The 26,990-nt window shown below is 43.4% G+C and overlaps 1 protein-coding gene across 2 annotated transcripts in view; it reads right to left on the reverse strand.

The window, feature by feature from the left end:
* Positions 1–26,990, reverse strand: part of RASA2 (RAS p21 protein activator 2) — a 139,296-nt gene that overhangs the window by 26,711 nt on the left and 85,595 nt on the right. For both annotated transcript variants that reach the window (XM_044289832.1, XM_044289833.1), the window contains 7 exons: positions 22,512–22,613; positions 14,082–14,238; positions 8,534–8,682; positions 8,339–8,453; positions 6,857–6,931; positions 2,665–2,788; positions 1,277–1,383 (listed from right to left, as the gene is read on the reverse strand). In XM_044289832.1, coding sequence (XP_044145767.1) covers positions 1,277–1,383; positions 2,665–2,788; positions 6,857–6,931; positions 8,339–8,453; positions 8,534–8,682; positions 14,082–14,238; positions 22,512–22,613 — 829 coding nt within the window. The remainder of the gene's footprint in view (positions 1–1,276; positions 1,384–2,664; positions 2,789–6,856; positions 6,932–8,338; positions 8,454–8,533; positions 8,683–14,081; positions 14,239–22,511; positions 22,614–26,990) is intronic.

Here is a 26,990-nt window from a genome sequence, read left to right on the forward strand (position 1 = left end):
ATCCTTCCTCACAAAGTCAGATCGCCGTAGTCTAGCGATGCGCAAGCTCGCGCATGCGCAGTTCCTTCCCTGAGGCTGATACCAGCATAGGGAAGGAACACTATGCAAGCACTGCGCACGCGCATTGCGAGATTACGGCGTTCTGACTTTGTGAGGAAGGAGGAGATTCATGGATACAGGCGGTGCAGGGCTCCTTCACAGGGGACGTGGCTGGGCTCCAGAACGGTTAGTGCAGCCCCTTGGGCTCCTTACCAGGCTGATTTACATACATATATATATATATATATATATATATAATATTTTTTTACACTCAATAAAACCACTCACAGAGCTATGGGACAGGTATATTGCGGTCATGCTAGCGGCGATCTAGCCGTGCACGTCCGCATGTCTATAGGATAAAAAGAGGTGACAGAATCCCTTTAAAGCCAACCACAAACATGAGATATCAATCTGCAGACCTGTGGCAGATCCAGCTTATGTTAGTAACATCTGCTGTTAAAGGGGCCTGTCACCATGAATGTGCAGTGTGCTCATTCTGACCATAGGAGTCATGTGGGCGGTCCTAATGAGTGACTAATGACTAGGCATACAGAGGCAGTTGTCAGTCAGTCAGTAGGGCCACCCACTTGACTCCTGAGCACAGAAAGGAGCAGAGGTTTAAATGGATAAATTACATTTTACTGAATCTTTTTCCACAAAACGATCAATCTGATCTTTCATGGATCCCCTTAATCGTATGTGTATGACCACCACAGACATTGGATTGGTTAAAAGTTCTCACTAAGTATCATATGCATCTGGTCATCTTAAATGGGTTGAATGAGCTATGGATACTGATGATCAATCCTCATGATAGATCATCAGCATCACTGATCTGATATCGATGACCTATCCCAGTGAAGGCTAACCTCCGGCACTCCAGCTGTGGTGAAACTACGACTCCCAGCATGCTCTATTCATTTCTGTGGAGTTCTGAGAACAGCTGGAGTGCCAGAAATTAGCCATCACAGGCCTATCCTGAGAGTGGATCATCAGGCCTACCCTGAGGGTAGCAATTTGCGGATCCACAATGCACTACGAACGTGTGAATGGACCCTTATCCTTTTTTTTTTCTCTGCACCCAAGCACCCCCCTCCCCAATTGTATTACTCTAATCTGGTTTCATTTTGCATCAAAAATGATATATACAAAAAGAAATAGAGTATTACATGACCATCCAGCCCACTGGATATGTCTTAGTGTACTTAGTGGCCTTACAGCTGTGGTAACTTACTGGATGGTGGAATCTCAAATGGAAGATATGAGGAGACACAACAGCCACAGCAAAGAATCGCAAGAAGACAAAACTGCTGACAGCTGAGTACTGTACATGGCGGTCATCTGCAGAGATAAATACAGGCGTCACAATGGGAATTTGAGTACATTAGACCTCATTAGACCACAGGAACTAAACCCCGACACATAAGCTCCTTACATACAGTGCAATGCAACATTCGATTTACTGAAAGGATTAAACACAACAAGAAAACAACTCAAGCAGGATCCAGTGGAGTGTCTACAAGTACAGGCATCCCCGCATCGCCGGCTGGGTGTTATAATACCATGTGCAGTGATGGATATACTGAAACTAAGGAGGGTGTGACGAGAGATTGGAATAGCTGTAAAGTAGTACTTATACCACAAAAACCTACATTTACATTGTGCACCATGATACGGAGCTGGCTGGCACAGAAGCGTGAAATAACCGCGAGGCTGGAATGAAACAGAGAAGGTTTTCTTGATCTCAAAGTCTACACCTCCCCCATACGCTAGAGACTAATGCACATGAGGCTCACAAGCAAAGCTTGAGATCGGCAGATCTACAGTCTCTATGGGAAATGGTAGACCTGAAACGAGCCACCTTGAGGGGAGAAGAAAACTGCAAAACTAAGGAGAGCACGCGGGTGATGCGCCAAGTGACGGAGGTAAAACGCGGAGAGAGAAGTGCCAATATGAATGTCTCCTTTGTTCTAATAGCTCAGAAGCAAGAAGCAGCTAAACAAGATAAAAGCATAGAATCTGAGCGACTGAACAAGGTGAGATGCCCTCCAGAAACCATCCCGCTCCCCTAACCTCAGCAGCCATTTATAATTCAGCCCCCAAAGCTGTGGACCATGCACGTCTAGAGTACCCAGCAATATTAAGACATCCATTTCAATGAACAGAAAGGTGGTAAACAGCAATGGCCATCTATAGAAACGTGGCTTTTATATATACATATGCATACAAATGGATCAGCTTTTGTGGATTGCACTGTAAGTGGAAAATTAAAGGGGCTGTCCAGATGGAACGTTCTCAGGACAAGCCATCACTAGCTGGGTCCCCTATCGATCACCTGTTCGGGTGTAGCTGTGCAGTGGACATAGCTAGTTACTACAGTGCTGTCTCAGCATCCCAGCAGTGACCAGCTCTATCCACTGAAGGTGCGTCTAGTTCTGGTGCCGAGCTGATCGGTGGGTGTGTGTGGTGTTGGATACCCTGCGCTCAGCTAGTGGTGGCCTATTGTGAGAAATACCATTACTTCGGAAAAGCTGGACAACCCCTTTAACGCCTCTTATAGAGACCAGCTTGCTCTTGCATTTACAAAGTTCCTTATAACAAGTCATTGGAGAGATTTCTTACTAGGGAAATGTCTAACAGCCATGTGTCGTAGTGAGGAGAACAGGTCACACATCAGGGTGGGGCAGCTCATGCTGGATTTCACTATACATGAGAAGACCTTGTCCACATAATTTCTTAGATTGTCCTATAGAAAAGAAAACACATTATACATTTACTGCACGGGGAAAAAAGGTGCTTAAAAGAGGTTCGTAGCATCACAAGGACTCCTGTCCATGTTGCCTATTAGAATACACAGACACAATAAGGGGGCTCTATCATTTAGGACTCCTTCAATGAGCCAGAATGGAGAGATGCTAAGTCTATTCATCTGGATGGTCACACGGCATACTAGATCTCCCCAGTAGTGACAGGGCCAATTCCCCCAGCACAATCAATGTATGGGACTATCTAAAATTAATTCTTTAAGAACTGCATGTCTAATTTAAAAAAAATGAAAGAGGAATTCCAGAAAGGACACTAATGGCCGTCAATGTATGACTGGTGGGGGTGCAGGACCTTGTTCACATGGGCAGCTCAGCCTGGTACTGCAGTTCAGTCACATTCATTCAAAAGGATTTAGCTGTAGTACTCTACACCACCGCTCACAGGAACCCATCGCTATGTGTGCATTACCAATGAAGGCCACAGCCCCCTCATTCTGCAAGGGCTCAGATCAAACCTTTCATGGAGGCTGACCTGCAGTACACCGCCACTAGGACACTTGACGGAACTCACTGCTTTTGGCTCTGTACACTGTGCTGGCAGCTGATCGTTGAGGATGCCGAACGTCGGACCCCCCACCCATCCTATACTGAGAATAGGTCATTAATATTATCTAGACATTGAAAAAGCCATCAGTGAAGGGTCATCAATGCTTTTCCCCAAACTTTTTCATTGTGGTTTTTGCTTCTACTGCAAATTCAGGAATAAGTGCTGAACATCAACGGTGTGGATCAATAAGATTGCTATAGAATATATAAATATATATATATATATATATATATATATATATATATATATATATACACACATACACACACACACATATATATATATATATATACATACATATATATATATATACACACACACACACACACACACACACACACATATATACATATATGCATACACAGAAATAAATGCTTGTAGCAGATCACAGTATCATTCCAGAAGCAAAAAATTTCTGGGCCCTTGTTGGGACCCTCTGGATAAAAACAAAATAACAATCGCGGTCATTTGACCACCAAACCCCTATAGGGGTCCTAACTTGTGTGTAATAAAACTACATACTTTATTATTATTTATTAGAAACTACAAACCCGAAAATGAACCACACGTATAAATTTAAAACTGTCAGGGCGAAACACTAGTAGCGGCAATACTTGGGTCAGTGTTTGGTATCTCAGCACTGTGCTATTAATAAATGCTTATTTAAAAAAAAATATTATATATATATATATATATATATATATATATAAAAAAGGTGATTTATGTGGTGTTTTTACATATTTCCACAAGTTTTCATTTATTGACACTCATTTCCATGTGCGTTCTATTTTCGAACCATGTGCACAACGTGCACTACCTTTTATTCACATTATTGCGTGTGCGGCTTCGTCAGGGTATTAGGAGTCGGGGTTATACACCGACTCCCCTGACGAAGCCGCACACGCGGTAAAACATGTCGGGAGGGGTAGTGTCTGTTAGTTTTTAGCCAGGGCTGAGCAGGGGGACGCTACCAATTATTTAGCAGGGAAAGTGTATAGGGTCAGTCACCAGCACTTATAACAAAGAACTAGAAGTGTGTGGGTTTAGTCAACAGCGTGTAAGCACAGTTACAGCTGCAAGTGCGGGTGCTTGAGATAGTGGCTTAGATCCATTACTACATCAATGGTTATACTGTCAGTTCAAAGCAGTGAAGTACCAGCAGTGGACACATTTACTACCACATTGTATCCAAATTTACAATGTGGGAAGAAAAGAGAACAGAAGGACGGAGTCCTAATGCAGCAAGTAGGAGCATTGTGGCAAGCTCCATCTCATCGCCACAGGAAACTACCACAAAGAAAATCCACTCCATAAAATATTGACACGTGAATAAAAGGCAGTGCACATTGTGCCCATGGCTCAAAAATAGAACACACATGGCAATGAGTGTCAATAAATGAAAAGTTGTGGAAATAAATAAAAACATCACACAATTCACCTTTTAAATAAAAAAAAAAAAAATGAGCGTTTATTAATAGCACAGTGCTGAGATACCACCAAACACTGACCCAAGTATTGCCGCTACTAGTGTTTCACCCTGACCGTTTTAAATTTACACGTGTGGTTCATTTTCAGTTTTGTAGTTTTTAATAAATTGTAATAAAACGACATACTTTATTATACACAAGTTGGGACCCCTAAAGAGGTTCGGTGGTCAATTGACTGTGATTGTTATTTGAGAACCAAACCACACATCACCCCCTGCTGGCTGACATGATGCTTGCACTTGCTTGAAATAAGCTTGACTATAGTTCCATGGTAAATGAGACCATTAAAATATAAAATGTATCAACAATTTTCTAACTGGAAAACCCAGAGGATACAGTCAGGATTACTACATTAGTTTCTACCTTGTGTGACTGCAGTTTTTATCATTACTAGCTTTGGTTGTGGGTTATAGTAACCAATATAGCACGTAGCTATAGCACAAAATACTTCATGCATCTCCCCCTTAAAGAGGTATTCCTATCACAATGATCACTGTTTAATCTGTTAATGATGAATATATTGTAAATATATTGTTAAATATATTGTATTGGCAAATTCCCACCCTTCTTGATAAAATTCTTTCCCTCCTACCTCATTTTTGTCATATGGTATCCCATAGATATGGCAACCGCTGGACTCCCGAATTCATGGGCCACGCTTACGCAGAAGACACTTTATTTTCACCCAGCCGGCCGCTCATTGCAGTCCTGAACGAGCACGCTGCCGCGCATGTGTAACTCTTATTTCTTCAGTGCTGCGTCTCATACAGAGCCGCGCATGCCCTGTATGCAGCATGGCTCTGTATGAGAAAAGAAATAAGCGTTGCGTATGTGCGGCAGCGTGAGCTCTCAGGACTGCAACGAGCGGCCGGCTGAGTGAAAAGAAAAATGTCTTCTGTGCAAGTGCGGCCCAGGGATTCGGAAGAGAAGCGGTGGCCATAGGAGACACATGAACGAGCACGCAAGGAGTGTGATGTCAGAAAGAGGCATGGCAGGGCTTCACTCAAACCGCCTAAGCCCGCCCAGCCTTAGGGTCGATTCACACATCCGTGTGTGTTTTGTGGATCCACAAAACACGGACACCGGCAATGTGCGTACCGCATTTTGCGGACCACACATCGCCAGCACTATAATAGAACATGCCTAATCTTATCCGCAATTGCGGACAAGAATAGGACATGTTCTATTTTTTTCTGGAACGGAATTGCGCACCGGGAAATGCACGTCTGCATTTCCGGATGCGGGCCGCACATTGTGCGGCCCCATGGAATTGAATGGGTCCGCAATTCTGTTCCACAAAATACGGAACAGAATTGCGGATGTGTGAATGGACCCAAAGAAGCATGAATCCAGGAAGTGAACAGCAGAGCTGGCTGCAGGTGAGGACGAATTAGCAAGATGGGAAAACCTCTTTAAGGATATATCCAAATGTAGCTATTAGGACACACTAGGGAAGATTTACTAATCCTGTAGATAGCGTAACATCAGGGTGCATTCATATGACACTGGAAAATGGCCGCGTGACAGCAGTTTCTTTTTAACATCCATCACGAGAACCACTGCATGGCTGTCTTTTTTTAATGGCCATCAAACAATAAGACGTATCCTATTTATGGCTGTTTTGAAGGCCAGATGGACTTTTTAACGGTGGTTTAGACAGACGTGCACCTGTCTAACAGTCATTAAAAACAGGTACACAATGTGCCTGTGGTGAGGCATTTTGTTATATATATATATATATACACATACACACACACACACACACATTATAGATACTGGGAGCAGTAAGGAGGCCCCTAAGGGGGGCATTATTTATACTGCCTGTACCACAGAGGGGCAATATTTATACTGTGTGCACTAAGCGGGCTATTATATATACGGGTGAGCACTATGGGAGCATTTTATAGCTATGGTGGCATGGAAGGAAGATGTGTAAACTAAACCTGCCCACATACCTTGTGATTGTCGATATTGTCCCCTTCCCTCAGTCGGTTGGGGTCTATCTCACAGGGCTTGGGAGAGTCGCATATCTAGAACAGAGGACAAGGTGAGAATGCATATGGACGCAGAGCAAAATAAACATATGGCACATAAGTGAAACTGCTTCAAGAACAGAAAACTGTGGTGCTGTCAATTTGATGCAGGAAGAAAAAAATCCTCTTAGCTTTTTTCCTGTACGGCAGATATGGCTTAACCATCATATTGCTCTATAATCACAGTTTGCATGGCTGCTTCGTTTAGGCCGAGTTCACATCACGTTTCTCTCTTACATTTAACATATACAAAAAACGTAAATGTTAAATGGATGCCTCTGACGGATGCCCAGCCTTTAGGCTCCAGTCACACGTCTCCAAGTGTGGTCCGCATCCGTTCCGCAATTGTGCGGAACGGGTGCGGACCAATTAATTCTCTATGGGGACAGAATTGATGCGGCGAGCACACTAGGTCCACATTTCCGGAGCGCGGCCCGATCTTCTGGTCCACAGCTCCGCAAAAAAATAGAGCATGTCGTATTCTTGTCCGCAATTGCGGACAAGAATAGGCAGTTCTATGGGTGTGCCGGCTGGGTGTATTGCGGATCCGCAATACACTACGGACCTGTGAATGGACCCTTACTCTTAGTTCATCAGTCTATCCAAACTTAGCCAGAAGCACATTCCTCAAGTAAGGGGTGCTTGCACCTTATTCAGGTTGTGATGACTTAAATGGTTGTCAGGTTTCAGCCTAAAAAAACAATTGAGCGGTACATACCTGGCAGATTCAACACTGCTCTGGTTCTCCAGGTTGAGCTCTGCTTACCTGTCAGCAGTCAATCAATGGCCTCTCTGATGCGCCGAGGACAGTGATTGGCTGTAGCACTGACGTGTTGTCGGTGGCACATCACAGACAGCTGAACAGAGCCCGGCCAGGAGAACCACTGCTGAAACTGCAGCTTATTCCCGAATGTTTAACAGGGTAGTCTAGTTATATCAAGTTATCCCCTAACCCCAAGATAGACGATAACTATTAGATCAATGAGTGACTGACCACTGGGACCCCCACTGATCACAAGAACACCTTACCCCTCGGCATCCCCCAAAATGCATGGGGCAGCTGGTCAAGCATGCACTGTGCTGCTCCATTCATTCTTTATGGGACTGCGAAAATAGCAAAGTACAGCACAAGGAGAATGAATGGAGCAGAACGGCGCAAACTCAACCACCCACTCCATTTCTAGGGGTCCCGAGGTGTACAGGGCTCCAGCAGTGAGACCTGCACCAATCTAGTAGTTTTGTCCTATTCTATGGATAGAAAAAAGCTTGATAAAACAGGAATACCCTTTAAGGAACATGAATCTGCAGGATATAAAAAAAAAGTTCAAAACCCTCATCATTCTGCATACACTTAGGTTTTGTAGTCACAAAATATGGAAGAAGAAAGGCATAGCTCTTTGTTACCTCATCTATGACATTCTTCAAGGTTACTTTCAGATAATGGTTTCCAACAATCTTCATGGTCTCATCTATACAACGGGTGGCCAAAGAGTTCCCCCTGAAGATTGTATTGGCTTCTCTGTAAAGCAAAGCAACAGGATGACTATGACGGAAGGTGGTACCGGAGTCACTGCAATGTCTGACTACAGGAGCACGCACTGAGTGTCGTTCAAGTCGAGCTGTGCAATAGTTGTCACAAAGGGCACTAATTTCTGATGGTGAAGAAGGAGCCGGACTAAAGGGAGGATGGCATCATTCTTGTCTCTACAAATCTCTCCCAGGATGAAGGCAGCTGAGGCAGTGATGGGCTGAAACAAAGAACGCACGTTACAGTCACACAATGTCTCTCAAGCCTTTAATTATTAATACACTCACTGAAAAAATACTTCACCAAGAAGGAGTTTTCGATGTGTGAATGTAATTATGACATATGTATGTGATTAAATATTACTGCAAAAGGGTAAATTTATTGGGAAAAACTGCACAATTGAAAAGGAGGTCCTCGCTAGGTCAGAAGGGTCTTGTTGAAACAATCATACTGCTTCTCTCAATGCAATGATGCGCCCCCTCTCAAAGTCTGTCCTTGAGTGCATCGTACAGGTATGTCTAGCAGTCAACAATCTCTGACCAAGAGGTACACTACCCAAAAGTAGCCTCTGAGAACCTTTTTATAGGACAACAGAAGAAGCACTTTTACTCCCTCTTGTGGCAATGTCCAATCAGATCACACCTGCGACCTAACTGCATGCCAAGTTGTCAAGCAATCCAACATTTGTATTCTATCTCAGCTCATTATTTAGTATACAAAATATCTGACAATCATTTCTGAGAGGCAAATCAATATTTAAAATGTCATATTTGGTCGGAGAAGTGAAACTAAATAATTGTGTTACAACGGATATCACCGCTGACATTATGAATGTAGTCAGAATTTACAATAGTTGCTAATGCTTCCATTAGTATACATAGCATTCACATAAACCTGAGCTATCTGTATCTTCTCTACTACTTCTCCACATGAAACAGAGCGCCCTCTTCTGGCCACATGAAATATTGGTGATGAATAAAATGCACAAATACATGTTATAAAGTATCTTTCTCCCCTCAGACAACCATGATAATGACTGCAATTTACAATCCTAACCAAGCAGAACTTCCTTTTCTTTTCAATTATCTATTCATTTTACATAAGAAAACAGGTATAACAATTGGTACATGATACCAGTTAAACATGACAGAACAGTATTCAAATCAGTTCAGGAAAAACAAGAGGTACTTGTGAAGATTGTAGATAGTAGTGCCTTGGAAGGTAGATCCTGGAAGGTATGGGTGAGTGTGGCTCTGAAGGAGCGAAGGCTCCTCATCCTAGCAAAGAGGTGAGAGCATGAAATAGACCTTCCAGATAAACATAGTGTAACCAGGGAAAAGGGAAACAGGGGGGAGAGGGCACCGAAGGGTGTAAGGCATCAGGTTGGCGGAGTGGGCTCCACAAAGTTTGCAAGAAATGAAACTGTCTTATGATAGCAAGTTACTAGGACAGCTGTGAAAACTACAACTCCCAGCATTCACACTGACGCAGCCGGGGGCGTACATATAAATCACTGGGCCCCATAGTGTGTACAGATATATAGTATATACAGCCGTGTACTGATATGTGAGGTACAAGGTATAATAGATGCAGTGTGTACAGATATATAGTATATACAGCAGTGTACTAATATGTGAGGTACAAGGTATAATAGATGCAGTGTGTACAGATATATAGTGTATACAGCAGTGTACTGATATGTGAGGTACAAGGTATAATAGATGCAGTGTGTACAGGTATATAGTATATACAGCAGTGTACTAATATGTGAGGTACAAGGTATAATAGATGCAGTGTGTACAGATATATAGTGTATACAGCAGTGTACTGATATGTGAGGTACAAGGTATAATAGATGCAGTGTGTACAGGTATATAGTATATACAGCAGTGTACTGATATGTGAGGTACAAGGTATAATAGATGCAGTGTGTACAGGTATATAGTGTATACAGCAGTGTACTGATATGTGAGGTACAAGGTATAATAGATGCAGTGTGTACAGATATATAGTGTATACAGCAGTGTACTGTTATGTGAGGTACGAGGTATAATAGATGTAGTGTGTACAGATGTATAGTATATACAGCAGTGTACTGTTATGTGAGGTACAAGGTATAATAGATGCAGTGTGTACAGGTATATAGTGTATACAGCAGTGTACTGATATGTGAGGTATGAGGTATAATAGATGCAGTGTGTACAGCAGTGTACTGATATGTGAGGTACAAGGTATAATAGATGCAGTGTGTACAGATGTATAGTATATACAGCAGTGTACTGATATGTGAGGTACAAGGTATAATAGATGCAGTGTGTACAGATGTATAGTATATACAGCAGTGTACTGATATGTGAGGTACAAGGTATAATAGATGCAGTGTGTATAGATGTATAGTATATACAGCAGTGTACTGATATGTGAGGTACAAAGTATAATAGATGCAGTGTGTACAGATATATAGTATATACAGCAGTGTACTGATATGTGAGGTACGAGGTATAATAGATGCAGTGTGTACAGCTATATAGAATATACAGCAGTGTACTGATATGCGAGGTACGAGGTATAATAGAGGCAGTGTGTACAGATATATAATATATACAGCAGTGTACTGATATGTGAGGTACAAGGTATAATAGATGCAGTGTGTACAGATATATATTATATACAGCAGTGTACTGATATGTGAGGTATGAGGTATAATCCGGCATTCAGGCAAGTCTTCAGTTTTTTTCGCCGGAGATAAAACCGTAGCATGCTACGGTATTATCTCTGTCCTGATCATTCAAAACGACTGAACTGAAGACATCCTGATGCAAACTGAAAGGATTACTCTACATTCAGAATGCATGGGGATATGCCTGATCAGTTCTTTTCCGGTATAGAGCCCCTGTGACGGAACTCTATGCCGGAAAAGAAAACCGCTAGTGTGAAAGTACTCTAAGTGGTCACTGTAACTGTCTGAAGTATTATACATAAGTGAGCAATGAGTAAAAACAGGGAATGGAGGAAAGGAGGGGGGGGTAAATGATGAGAAGTGGAGGACCTCCTCTTACCACTCCATTCCAGTCTGTATGGATCAATGCAGAGCTGATTGTGAACTTCTAATACTTGCTGCTAGGGGTTGAAGGACCTGTGATGATGTCATCACAGGTCCTGTCAGATGTACCTTTCAAACCTAGGAACTACACAATTTTTGGTGCAGTTCCTTTGATAGATCCTGCAGGACCTGTGATGTTGAAGATGATGTCATCACAGGTCCTGGCAGATGCACTGTTCTAACCTGGGAACTACACTTTACACTGTGCAGTTCCCTTACAGGACCTGCGATGACATCATCAAAGGACCTTTAGCTTTAGAAAGATAGACAGGAGCAATTAGAGAGCGGGGCCTCTCCTCCACTGCGGGCCTCTCCTCCACTGCGGGCCCCTCAGCAGCTGAGTGGTCTGCCTATATGGTAGGTACACCACTGGACTCAGCTGTTCTTGTGACTCCAATAGAAGTGAAAGGAGGATTCTGGGAGTTGTAGTTTCAGAACAGCTGGCTTACCAGAGGTTGCTGATCCCTGTACTAGGATATCTTGAAGGGGTATTCCCATCTGAGACAATGCAGGCATATTGCTCTGGGCCCCGCACTTACACCGAGAACGGAGCGGGGATGGTGGTGGCTGGTGGACACCGGGTTTTCCAGGGTCCAGCCACTACCAAGCGCTCTCCCCATAGTAGTGAATGGGAGCGCACCGCGCTTACTCGGTCAATGCTCCAATTTATTTCTATGGGGAGAGCGCTCAGCTATTTTCGGTGGCCCCATAGAAATGAATGGAGGGCGGCTGTGCAGTGCGCTCTCCACGACTTTCAGGGTTCCGTTCTTAGTGTAGGTGCGGGTCCCAGAGGTGGGATATGCCCCCATTGTCTCCGATGGTAAAACCCCTTTACTTCACAATAAATCAAGTGTTGAGACTCTCTTCTTTTTGCCCCAGTGACAATATCTCCAGTTATGCACTTACCAGTAAGAGTTGTCATAGGAGACAATGCTCTATGAGGCGCCTGTATGTTTAAATAAGGATAAATAATAAAGTTATTACAAAATAAAGATAAATAAATAAATAATTAAGAATACACAGATTAAAGATATAGGCGCCTCATAAGTCACTGTTTCCTATAACCACTCTTGATAAGTGCAGCACCGGAAATTATGTCATAATTTAGTAATGATTTAAGTGAGCCATTACATTTCTTGCTCCACGTCCAGAGAGAACACAACAAAGTTGCTTTTATAAGAGGTTCCCCCCTTAAAAGTTTAGATTAACTTTTAGATAAAAACAATGAAAAGAGTAATACAAACACCCGGGCTCTGGGGACGCTGGTGTTTTTTCACTTACCGTCAAGGGTTTGAATACCTAACCGATGGAACCATTTAAAAATATCAGTTATGTTTCCAGTACAAACAGGAACCATGATGCTAGTGTGAACAGGACTGTATTCATACAGAGCAGTTGTCACTGGTTATTGCAGCAATTTCTTAGCAAAACTTCCAGTGTGTTCTGGCACTTACCGCGTTCTCACTGGTCTCTTCTTCCTGGTTTGGTTTTGAGGCGCAGGAAAGGCTGGGACATTCTCAAATCAGACAGGGGCGTAGCTATAGGGGAAGCAGGTGAAGCGGCTGCTTTGGGGCCCTGACCCAGAAGGGGCCCATCCAGGAGGAAGAGGACTACAAGATTTTGCCAGGGCCCCCTGAACAGTATTACACAATGAAATTATATACAGTGGCAGTAGAGACTGATGGAACAGCTGCCGGGCCTGGGATGAGAGAGTGATCTTTACTAGCCACAGGAATGGGGGCGACATGAAAGGGAGGGGGGGCCCATTCAAAAAATTGCTGTGGGGCCCAGTCATTTCTAGCTAAGCCACTGCACTCAGCCAATCATAGGCTGAGCTGTCACCAGTGATTGGCTGAGAGGTCATCTCCGGTCATTACCTGTGTGTCCCACTGAGACCAGGAAGTGATGAGTGGTACGGATGCAGCAAATGTCAGAACAGAAGCGATGGGTGAGCATTAAAGGGCATCTGTCAGTAGTTTTGTGCCCTGTTACATGTGCACTTGGCAGCTGAAGACATCCTGTGTTGGTCCCATGTTCATATGTGCCCGCATTGCTGAGAAAAAAGGATGTTTTAATATATGCAAATGAGCCTCTAGGAGCAACGGGGGCGTTGTCATTACACCTAGAGGCTCTGCTCTCTCTGCAACTGCCGAGACCTCTGCACTTTGACAGAGCCAGGCAGTATAAAAGTCATCACGTCTTGTTCTGTCAAGCAAAGTGCAGAGGGTGCGGCAGTTGCAGAGAGCACAGCCTCTAGGTGTAATGGCGACGCCCCCGTTGCTCCTAGAGGCTCATTTGCATATATTGAAACATCATTTTTCTCAGTAATGTGGGCACATATGAACATGGGACGAACACAGATGTCTTTAGCTGCCAAACGCACATGTAACAGGTCAGCCGGCGTCATAGGGACAAATCTGCTGACAGAGGCCCTTTAAATGTTTTAAACGACACTGAGCTATTTATACTAAACATTCTGCCCACTGGACAAACCCTTTAAACCATAGCATATCTACCTGAACATCGGGTGATTTCATCATCAGGGTTTTAAGTGGGTTATAGAAATTTGAAGGCAGCACGTAGTCCTCTGTATAACAGATGCTTAGCCTCAGCGATCCCAGATCATCATACTTTGATGATTTGCTGCCATTGTCCTTGGGCTGGAGCAGATACCTGCAGAAGGAAAGTAAAAGAAGCAAGGGGGTTATGAAGGCAAGTTTCTCCAAATCTAGGGCTGCCGGCTAAACTCACCCAATGCCTTGTGTGGAAGGACTCCAGTGCTCCAACAGTCTCATTTTTGCATTTAGAAACACCAGCTCTTTAGTCTTGCAATGAGATGTCTATCTCCTCATTCTATACAATTAGGCTGAGAATAAAAAGTGTTGGTAGTTTCAAAAATCATGGCTAAGGGTACTTTCACACTAGCGGCAGGGTAGTCCGGCAGGCTGTTCCGGTGGGTGAACAGCCTGTCTGATCCATCCTGCTGCTAGTTCACGTGTGCCCCCGGACTGCCGCTCCGTCTCCATTGACTATAATGGGGTCGGGGGCGGAGTTCCGGCGGCAGCACGGCGAGAGGCAGTCGGACTAAAAGTACTGCATGCAGTACTTATAGTCCGGCTGCCTCTCGCGATGCGCCTTCACCAGAATTCCACCCCCGCCCCCATTATAGTCAATGGGGACGGAGCGGCAGTCCGCGGGCACACGTGAACTAGCGGCAGGATGGATGCGACAGGCTGTTCACCCACCGGAACAGCCTGCCGGACTACCCTGCCGCTAGTGTGAAACTAGCCTAAGGCTCTCATGGACATCCGTATGATCCTTGAAGCTCTTTTTGGGTAGAAAAACCTTCCCTGCAAGAAGTAGCGCTGCTGCCCAGAACACAGCTCTCAGATGAACAATTACAAGGCAAAACTGGCCCACATTTACTAATGAGCACACCCAGATTCTGGTAGACATTGCACCAAAATGTGGCACAATAAGCACATCTAGGTTTTGAGAAATCTGTGCCTTGCCTGGGTATGCCATCAGGACCTACGGCCCAATATGCAACATTTTATGGCCAGCTCCCTCATGGCTTTCGCCATTGCCCGCGGAATGTAAAGGGTTAAACACCCTGGATGGGCACTCCTGTTAGAGCAGGGGCACGGCTCTCATGTAAAAAAGTGGCGGCCAAGCCTAAGGCCCTTTAATGACTGCCGTAAAAAGGCATATGGGTGGTCACTAAGGGGTTAATATCCGATTTGTGAGGATCAGACACTGACACGCCCACCGATCAGCTGCTCACTACATCCTCCTTTCCTGGAACTAGTTCAGTGAATGAAACAGGAAGCACAGCTCCATTCAAAGTGTAGTGGTCATGCTGGGTACTACAGTTCATATTCCATCCACTTCAATTGGAAATGAAGTGCAGTAATCCAGGTTTTGGTCCAGCACCGGTTTTAGTCCGGACGATTCTCGGCATATTTGCCGGATTGTGGATGGATCTCCGCTGGTCCCCATTATAGTTAATGGGGCCAGAGGGCAATAGTTTCTGGCAAAGACACTAACGTTCGTGTGAAACTAGCCTAAAACTGGTGCAGGTCTTACCTTACACCATCTTTAGGATTAGCAAATCTGATGCAGGTCTAGACAGCCTGCTTAACCTCTTAAGGACATAGGGCGTACAGGTACGCCCTTGTGCCCTGGTACTTAAGGACACAGGGCGTACATGTACGCCCTGTGTATTTCTGATCACTGCCGTGCGGCTGGCAGTGATCGGAACCCGGTGCCTGCTCAAATCATTGAGCAGGCACCTAGGCTAAATGCGCGGGGGGGTCCCGTGACCCCCCCATGTCGGCGATCGCGGCAAACCGCAGGTCAATTCAGACCTGCGGTTTGCTGCGATTTCTGCAGTTTCTGATCCCCGCGGTCCCTGACCGCGGGGATCAGAAACTTTAGGATTCCAAAAATGTTCCTGCATCCCTCCCCCCTGCACCCCTGAGTTATTTGAGCACGGTGGGAGGTGCAGGGGGAGGGTTGCGGGCGGTGCGGGAGGTGCGGTAGGCGGGATCGCGATCCCCCGCCCGCCTCCCCTTGAATAATCGTTGGTTTCTAGTGGGTATACCAGGGTGCCAGCACATTGCTGGCACCCTGGTATAAACGGCTGACATCTGTGCTGCGATGTCAGCCGTTTAACCCTTTCCATACCGCGGTCCGTACGGACCGCTGTATGGAAAAGGTTAACAGCGCAGGGAGCTCCCTCCCTCTCCCATCGGGGGGCTGCTGTGCCTTTGCAGCCCCCCGAATGGAGAGGGAGAGAGCTCCCAGGCAGCCCCCCCAGAGCCCCGTCCTTACCCTTCCCCGTCTGCGCAGTTCTGACCACTACTGAGCAGACGGGGAAGGTTCCCATGGCAACAGGACGCCTCTCAGGCGTCCTGCTGTCCATGGTGCTGAACAGATCTGTGCTGAAAGGCATAGATCTGTTCAGACAAAGTGTAAAATACAGTAAAGTACTATATATTGTACTGTACTGTATTATACAGACATCAGACTCACTGGATCTTCAAGAACCAAGTGGGTCTGGGTCAAAAAGAAAGTGAAAAAAAGTGAAAATAAAGTAAAAATCAAAAAACACATTTATCACTGATTAAAAAAAATAAAAAATAAATTCCCTACACATGTTTGGTATCGCTGCGTCCGTAACGACCTGATCTATAAAACGGTCAAGTTACTTTACCCAAACGGTGAACGCCATAAAAATAAAAAATTAAAAACTATGATGAAATTGAAATTTTGCCCACCTTACTTCCCAAAAAAGTTAATAAAAGTGATCAAAAAAGTTGTATGTACTCCAAAATTGTAACAATCAAACCGTCATCTCATCCCGCAAAAATCATACCCTACCCAAGATAATCGCCCCAAAACTGAAAAAACTATGGCTCTTAGACTATGGAAACACTAAAACATGATTTTTTTTGTTTCAAAAATGAAATCATTGTGTAAAACTTACATAAATAAAAAAAAAGTATACATATTAGGTATCGCCGCGTCCGTATCGACCGGCTCTATAAAAATATCACATGACCTAACCCCTCAGGTGACCACCGTAAAAAAAAAAAAAAAAAAAAGTGTAAAAAAAGCAATTTTTTGTCATCTTACTTCACAAAAAGTGTAACAGCAAGCGATCAAAAAGTCATATGCACCCCAAAATAGTGCCAATAAAACCGTAATCTCATCCCGCAAAAAACGAGACCCTACTTGAGATAATCGCCCAAAAACTGAAAAAACTATGGCTCTTAGACTATGGAGACACTAAAACTTTTTTTTGTTTTAAAAATTAATTCATTGTGTAAAACTTACATAAATAAAAAAAATTGTATACATATTAGGTATCGCCGCATCCGTGACAACCTGCTCTATAAAATTACCACATGATCTAACCGGTCAGATGAATGTTGTAAATAACAAAAAAAAAAAACGGTGCCAAAAAAGCTATTTCTTGTTACCTTGCCGCACAAAAAGTGTAATATAGAGCAACCAAAAATCATATGTACCCTAAACTAGTACCAACAAAACTGCCACCCTATTCCGTACTTTCTAAAATGGGGTCACTTTTTTGGAGTTTCTACTCTAGGGGTGCATCAGGGGGGCTTCAAATGGGACATGGTGTAAAAAAAACAGTCCAGCAAAATCTGCCTTCCAAAAACCGTATGGCATTCCTTTCCTTCTGCGCCCTGCCGTGTGCCCGTACAGCAGTTTACGACCACATATGGGGTGTTTCTGTAAACTACAGAATCAGGGCCATAAATAATGAGTTTTGTTTTGCTGTTAACCCTTGCTTTGTAACTGGAAAAAAAATATTAAAATGGAAAATCTGCCAAAAAAGTGAAATTTTGAAATTGTATCTCTATTTTCCATTAAATCTTGTGCAACACCTAAAGGGTTAACAAACTTTGTAAAATCAGTTTTGAATACCTTGAGGGGTGTAGTTTCTTAGATGGGGGTCACTTTTATGGAGTTTCTACTCTAGGGTTGCATCAGGGGGGCTTCAAATGGGACATGGTGTCAAAAAAACTGTCCAGCAAAACCTGCCTTCCAAAAACCATATGGCGTACCTTTCACTCTACGCCCCGCTGTGTGGCCGTACAGTAGTTTACGGCCACATATGGGGTGTTTCTGTAAACTGCAGAGTCAGGGCAATAAAGATACAGTCTTGTTTGGCTGTTAACCCTTGCTTTTTTAGTGGAAAAAAATTGGTTAAAATGGAAAATTAGGCAAAAAAAATGAAATTCTCAAATTTCATCCCCATTTGCCAATAACTCTTGTGCAACACCTAAAGGGTTAATGAAGTTTGTAAAATCAGTTTTGAATACCTTGAGGGGTGTAGTTTCTTAGATGGGGTCATTTTTGGGTGGTTTCTATTATGTAAGCCTCGCAAAGTGACTTCAGAGCTGTAGTGGTCCCTAAAAATTTGGTTTTTGTAAATTTCTGAAAAATTTCAAGATTTGCTTCTAAACTTCTAAGCCTTGTAACATCCCCAAAAAATAAAATATCATTCCCAAAATAATTCAAACATGAAGTAGACATATGGGGAATGTAAAGGCATCACAATTTTTAGGGGTATTACTATGTATTACAGAAGTAGAGAAACTGAAACTTTTAAATTTACAAATTTTTCCAAATTTTTGTTAAATTAGGTATTTTTTGGTGCAAAAAAAATATTTTTTTTTACTTCATTTTACCAGTGTCATGAAGTACAATATGTGACAAAAAAACAATCTCAGAACGGCCTGGATAAGTCAAAGCGTTTTAAAGTTATCAGCACTTAAAGTGACTCTGGTCAGATTTGCAAAAAATGGCCTGGTCCTAAGGTGTAAAAAAGCTGTGTCCTTAAGGGGTTAAGCGTACCTGATCTATAGGATTGGTTAACCTGGTGCAAGTCTAGACGCCTGCCTAAATTACACCATCTATAGGATTAGTAAACCCAGGTGCAGGTCTAGACAGCCTGCCTAAGCTTACACCATCTATAGCAGGTTTGCTTAACCTGCGGCACTCCAGCTGTTGCAAAACTACAACTCCCAGCATGCCCGGACAGCCTACAGCTATCAGGGCACGTTGGGAGTTATAGTTTTGCAATAGCTGGAGGGCCGCAGTTTGGGCATCCCTGAACTATAGGATTAGGAAATCTGGAGCAGGTCTAGACAGCTTGCTTAACCTTACACCATCTATAGGATTATAAAATTTGGTGCAGGTCTACACAGACTGCCTAAAATTACACCATCTATAGGATTAGGAAATCTGGTGCAGGTCTAGACAGACTGCCTAACCTTACCCCATACATAGGATTAGTAAATCTGGTGCAGGTCTAGACAGCCTGCCTAACCTTACACCATCTATAGGATTAGTAAATCTTGTGCAGGTCTAGTCAGCCTGCCTAACCTTACACCATCTATAGGATTAGTAAATCTGGTGCAGGTCTACACAGACTGCCTAACCTTACACCATCTATAGGATTAGTAAATCTTGTGCAGGTCTAGTCAGCCTGCCTAACCTTACACCATCTATAGGATTAGTAAATCTGGTGCAGGTCTACACAGACTGCCTAACCTTACACCATCTATAGGATTAGTAAATCTGGTGCAGGTCTACACAGACTGCCTAACCTTACACCATCTATAGGATTAGTAAATCTGGTGCAGGTCTACACAGACTGCCTAACCTTACACCATCTATAGGATTAGTAAATCTGGTGCAGGTCTACACAGACTGCCTAACCTTACACCATCTATAGGATTAGTAAATCTGGTGCAGGTCTAGACAGCCTGCCTAACCTTACACCATCTATAGGATTAGTAAATCTGGTGCAGGTCTAGACAGCCTGCCTAACCTTACACCATCTATAGGATTAGTAAATCTGGTGCAGGTCTAGACAGCCTGCCTAACCTTACACCATCTATAGGATTAGTAAATCTGGTGCAGGTCTATTCAGAGTGCCTAAAGTTACACCATCTATAGTTAGTTACATAGTTATTATGGTTAAAAAAAAAAGACATAAGTCCATCAAGTTCAACCATGGGATAGGAGGGGACGTGAATCCCAGAAGGAAGTGAGATCAGATTTCTTTCATAAGCATTAATGTCATTTACTATTCCTGCTGTGACCATATCCTGAGGAAGTCTATTCCACATATTCCCAGTTCTTACAGTAAAGAAGCTTTGACGCTTCTGGAGACTGAACTTTATCTTCTCCAGTCGGAGGTAGTGCCACCTTGTCTTTTGAGGGCATTTTACATGGAACAGTTTTTGACCGTATTCTTTGTATGGCCCATTTATATATTTGTATAGGTTAATCATGTCCCCCCTTAGACGTCTCTTCTCAAGACTAAAATTTAATTCTTTTAATCTTTCTTCATAACTAAGACCCTCCATGCCCCTTATCAGTTTAGTCGCTCTCCTGTGTACTTTTTCCAGCTGTCCTTTCTACGGACTGGTGCCCAGAACTGAACTGCATATTCCAGATGAGGCAGTTAATAGTATTAATAAATCTGGTGCAGTTCTAGACAGACAGTCTAAGGTTACACCATCTAAAGGATTAGTAAACATGGTGCAGGTCTAGACAGACTGCCTAAGGTTACATCATGTATAGGATTAGTATACCTTCCCCACTGTCTTTTTTAAATGTCCACATTATCTACATTACCCACATTAAATGGGTAGGTTTAAAACGACATTTAATCACCACAATCACCGGGGTCCCATGCCCCCATTTGAACGATGTGGTCAGGAATGCACACCACTGCTCCACTTAATCTCCCCGGGACTCACTGAAATACGGTAAATGTGTACCTATCCTATGGGTAGGGGATACATGTTTTTTTTTATTGGCCAATGCCTTTAATCTGCTGTGCAGCCTTTTTTAATTTAATTTTTTTTGTCTTCTTCATTCACACTGGGCAATCATCATTACAAAGTCTGAACAGGACACAAGCAGCAGCCAAAAAGGACCAGCACAGCAGTACACAGAACTGATATACATGAAAAGAGAAGTTCAATTAACCTGAGACATCCAAAGTACACACTATCCCACTCCATTTTCTGTTACTGGCCACTTCTCCCACTGCTGCCCTGCATCTGGGGGGCGCTAGTGTTACCCATCAAAGACACCTCTATTCACTCAAGTTATGCTGCTGGTGCAAAGGCAACAAAACACACTGGAACATATAAGGGTTATGGGTAGGGTAACTTTAAACTGCGGGGCAGATTCTGGACATGGCTTCCCTTAGTCTAATTACAGGCACTGTTATTTTCTTGCACTAGGCTAGGGTATAATAGGGACTATGGACATGTCCCCCTGACATCTGCTTGTCACAGTTTAATTATACATCGCCAGCCCTCTCAAGTACACAAGAGGTATGGTAAGAATACTAAATTTTTTACTAATCATTGGCATTAGCATAGACAATGTTGTCTACTGTAAGGCCTCATGCACACGAACGTATTTTCATTTCAGGACAGATCCGTTTTCTCTGACAAAACAGATCCGTCCCTCATTGACTTTCAATGGTGTTCATAAGACATAATACAACCGGATCCGTTCATGACGGATGCATGCGGATGTATTATTGTAATGGAAGCATTTTTGCAGATCCATGACAGATCCGCAAAAACGCTAGTTTGAAAGTAGCCTTAGACGAGTGGCCATTTGGTGTGTCACCATCCGCTCTGTATAAGGGTCCTGCCCATAGTGCTCACCTCCACTCTCTCCTTAAGTACCTAACAGCTTCTATTTAAGCAGACATACGAGTGGTGCTATGAGCAAATTCTATTTTATCCCCTTTGCATTCGATTTTACAACCATTAGGTTGCATTCGGCTGCATTTGCAGTGTATATCTGGTAGACCAAGGGTGCACAACCTTTTCTGGTTGGGGGCCATATGGTCAGACTGAAGGAATCCCAAGGGCTGAAAATAAAAGTTAAATACTAAAACCAACTAAAATACTGTATACAGTATATACCATAAATGTCTGGTTACACCTCCAGGATTCCCATCTAATGGGAGAATACTTAAAAAATGCAAGTGAGCAGCCACAAGACAGACATACATGACTGTCACTAGATGGCCGCACAGAATGATATTGAGGGTCGCATGTGGCCCCCGGGCCGCAGGTTGGACACCCTGCTCTAGACGTTAAAGATACCCACAGGCATCCATACACTCGATGGAGGCCAAAAGAATGTCCTTTTCGATTCATGTAAGCTCCACCTTTAGATATTCGGGTAATTGCCTCATAAATGGTGGAGACAATGTCGCAATGACAGTTGATAAAGGCTACATTTTTGTGATAATGAATGAACGGCAGCCACAGGGAACACGATTTCCAGTCGCTGCCACGCTCTCTTACATACAAAGCCTTTAAGATGGTACAAAGCAGGTAGCGCTCATGAATGATATGATGGAAGATATTTACCAGGCCTGGTGGGACGAGTCGCTCCTCAGTACTCTCACTGGAATTCTTAGCTCTCCAAGAAACACATCCTGAGCAAGATTTCCATTGTTCCACAGGTCAACTCTAGAAAAGTAATAGGTACATTACAATAAAGGACAAAACCTCAAAAGGAATTTTAGGACTGCGAGCCATGTAGCGCTCACACTTTATAAAGTACCCCCTGCATCAATTTACTCCCCCGAGCAGTCATGTCAAGGAATGCTGAGGCTGTGGGACGGACGGTTGGTGTATGGTTGTGCATTTGGATGGAGGGAGCACTGGGTTCTAGATTTCTAGAGAGAGGAAGTTGATCCAGGGAGATATTCTGATGGCCAAATTTTAAGTCAGAACAGATTTTTTCCCCACTAATTGGCATCCACCATACAGAAGTTTAGCCTTCCTCTGGATCAACACTGTGGGATTATAGGTTGGGTCTGACAGACCTGTAACTGTTTTATCCTCATTCATACAGACCATACGGATATATTCTACGTATGCAATCAAACAAGGCATATCTTTCTGGATGTGGCCCTTAAAGACTATTGACACCTTTGGGGCATTTTTCTATGATTGCATTTGACTCATTTTGGTCAAATTTTATTTTTTTCAATTGGTCTTTATTGAAAATGTTCAGCCGTTTTTGAGGTACAAGGGTTAAAAAAAATTGTCTGTTTGCATCACTTCACTGATGGCTCATGTAATGCCTCATCTTTGATCGCCTGACCTCATAAACATTCATTATAGCTAAAGTATCATCAAACTGATAAGAATATGGCTTAAAGCGAATGAGTCATCAGAAAATGACATTGTTTAATGCCTCATGCACATGACAGTATTTTTTCACTGTCCGCAATCTGTGACCGTTTTTTCGTCCGTGGGTCTTCCTTTGGAGGATCCATGGACATGAAAAAAAAAGTCGTTTTGGTGTCCGCCTGGCCGTGCGGACCCAAACGGATCCGTCCTGACTTACAATGCAAGTCAATGTGGACGGATCCGTTTGACGTTGACACAATATGGTGCAATTACAAACGGATCCGTCCCCCATTGACTTTCAATGTAAAGTCAGGAGTTAATATACCATAGGATCTGAGTTTTCTCCAATCCGATGGTATATTTTAACTTGAAGCGTCCCCATCACCATGGGAACGCCTCTATGTTAGAATATACCATCGGATTTGAGTTAGATCGTGAAACTCCTATCCGACAGTATATTCTAACACAGAGGCGTTCCCATAGTGATGGGGATGCTTCAAGTTAGAATATCCTACAAACTGTGTACATGACTGCCCCCTGTTGCCTGGCAGCACCTGATCTTTTACAGTGGGCTGTGATCTGCACAATTAACCCCTCAGGTGCCACACCTAAAGGGTTAATTATGCGTATCATAGCCCCCTGTAAGAGGAGATCAGGTGCTGCCAGGCAGGAGGGGGCAGACCCCCCTCCCTCCCCAATATTATATTCAGTGGTGGCCAGTGCGGCTCCCCTCTCTCTCCCCCCCCCCCCCCCCTAGTTAAAATCACATTCCGAATCCCCCATCATTGGTGGCCAGTGCGGCCTCACTTCTCCCCCCCTAGTTCAAATCACGTTCCGAATCCCCCATCATGTATTTATATAGCGCCACCATATTCCGCAGCGCTTTACAAATTCATAGGGTTCATGTACAAAACAAAAGTAACTGGCTAATATACAACTGAAACACTAGGAGTCAGGGCCCTGCTCGCAAGAGATTACAATCTATGAGGAATTGGGGTGACACATTTGATTTTATCACAGTGTTTTTAACCCCTTAGGGACCCATGACGTGCCGGTACGGCATGGATCCCGAATCCTTAAGGACCCATGACGTACCGGTACGTCATGGCTTTAATTCGCGATTCCGGCGCCGCGGGGGTTAATCGGAACGGGATGCATCCTGTAACAACGCAGTAGGGGGGGGTCATTTGACACCCCCCCGTATCGACGATCGCAGAAAACCGCAGGTCAATTCAGACCTGCGGTTTTCTGCGTTTCCGGTCCATTCGGGTGTCCTGTGACCCGATGAACCGGAAAAAGACTGCGATCGGTGGCGTGATTACACACCACCAAATCGCAGTACGAAGATTTGAAGAGGCGGTGCTGGCCCTGGTGCTGAACACTGCTGTCCAGGGTGCTGATTGGTGCAGGGGAGAGAGGCGCGAAATTCAAACTTCCTGCTCTCCTCTCTCCCCTCCTCTTCCTGTCCAGCACCCTCACCATGCAGCACCGTCCAGCACCAGCTCCTGCGTCCCCCTAATCGTTATCCATCACCCATCGCCACCCAGGTAGGTTAGGGTCAGTGAGGGAGAGGCACCATTAGGAAGGGAAAGAAGGGAAAAGTTAGTTAGGAAAAAAAAAAAAAAAAAAAACTTTTACACTAAACTTTCTTTGATTCAGGGCAACCCATTTTGAGTTTTGTTTGGCAGTTAACCCTTGTTTTACTCCTGGAAAAAATTAATTATATTGGAAAATTTTCCAAAAAATAGCAAATTCGAAATTGTTTCTCAATTTGCCATTAACTCTTGTGGAAGACCTAAAGACCTAAAGGGTTAATAAAGTTTGACAAAACTGTTTTGAATACCTTGAGGGGTGTAGTTTCTAGAATGGGGTCATTTTTGGGAGGTTTCTATTAGCTAAGCCTCACAATATGACTTCAAACCTGAACTGGTTCATAAAAAGTGGGATTTTGAAGATTTCAGAAAAATTTCAAAATTTGCTTCTAAACTTCTAAGCCTTGTAACATCCCCAAAAAATAAAATATCATTCCCAAAATGCTACAAACATGAAGTAGACATATAGGGAATGTAAAGTCATCACAATTTTTGGAGGTATTACTATGTATTACAGAAGTAGAGAAACAAATTTTGAAATTTGCTAATTTTTCTAAATTATTGGTAAAAATTGTATTTTTTATGCAAAAAAATTAACTTTTTTGACCCAATTTTAGCAGTGTCATGAAGTACAATATGTGACGAAAAAACAATCTCAGAACGGCCTGGGTAAGTCAAAGCGTTTTAAAGTTATGAGCACTTAAAGTGACACTGGTCAGATTTGCAAAAAATGGCCAAGTCCTTAAGGTGAAATAGGGCTGAGTCCTTAAGGGGTTAAGGCACATTTGAAGAAGAAGTTGTGGATTGGCCTAGTATTCCAGGCAGAGCATTCAAGAGAGTAGGTGCAGCTCGAGAAAAGTCTTGAAGACGGGAGTGAGAGGTACTAATTATGGAGGATATTAATCTTAGGTCGCTAACAGAACGGAGAGCACGAGAAGGGTGGTAGATGGAGATGAGGGAGATGTATGGAGGTGCAGCACTGTGGAGAGCTTTGTGGGTGAGAAGTTTGAACTGTGTTCTGTGGTGGATGGGCAACCAGTGAAGTGACTGGCACAGGCTAGTAGCACCAGTGTAAAGGGTGGATAGATAGATGAGCCTGGCTGCAGCATTTAGGACAGACTGAAGGGGGAGAGTTTAGGGAGAGGGAGACCGATTAGTAATGCGTTGCAGTAGTCAAGATTAGAATGAATCAAGGCAACAACAAGAGTTTTTGCAGTTTCCGCCGTAAGAAAAGGGCGGATTCTGGTGATATTCTTGAGGTGCAGACGACAAGAGCGTGTAAATGATTGAATATGGGTCAAATGTGGCCCCAAGACAGCGGGCATGTTACACAGGAGATATGATAGTGCTGCAGACCGGAATTGAAATATCAAGTTTAGGTGGGTTAGTAGATGGGGAAAGACAAGAAGCTCAGTTTTTGAGAGGTTCCGTTTTAGATACAGAGAGGACATGATGTTAGAGACAGCTGCCAGACAATTACTGGTGTTTTGGAGTAAAGCAGGGGTGATATCAGGGGATGAAGTGTATAGTTGGGTGTCGTCAGCATAGAGATTGTACCGAAAGCCAAATCTACTGATAGTCTGTCCGATAGGGGCTATATAGAGGGAGAAGAGTAGAGGAACTAGTACTGAGCCCTGAGGAACGCCAACATCAAGAGGAAGAGGAGAAGAAGAGCCAGCAAATAATACACTAAAGGAGCGGCCAAAGAGATAGGAAGAAAACCAAGAGAGAGCAGTGTTCTTAAGGCCAATTGAGTGGAGCATGGTGAGGAGGAATTTATGGTCTATGGTATCAAACGCTGCAGAGAGATCCAGAAGAATCAGTAGAGAATAATCATCATTTCTCTTTGCTGTCAGGAGATCGTTAGACACTTTAGTAAGGGCAGTTTCTGTAGAGTAAAAAGTGAGAAAAGCAGATTGTAAGGGGTCAAAAAGAGAGTTTTCAGAGAGATAGCTTATTAGGCTTATTAACCCTCATATCTCAAATATGGATGAATATTTTTAGTAAAGACCAAATAATAAAAAAATTTTTTTTTGCCTAAAATGCAAAAAATGCAATGATAACAAAATTTTCCCTGATGGTGTCCATATCCTTTAAGGCTACTTTGACACTATCG

Source organism: Bufo gargarizans, chromosome 4 (genome assembly GCF_014858855.1).
Source record: "Bufo gargarizans isolate SCDJY-AF-19 chromosome 4, ASM1485885v1, whole genome shotgun sequence".
In the NCBI taxonomy this organism is placed as follows: Eukaryota; Metazoa; Chordata; class Amphibia; order Anura; family Bufonidae; genus Bufo; species Bufo gargarizans.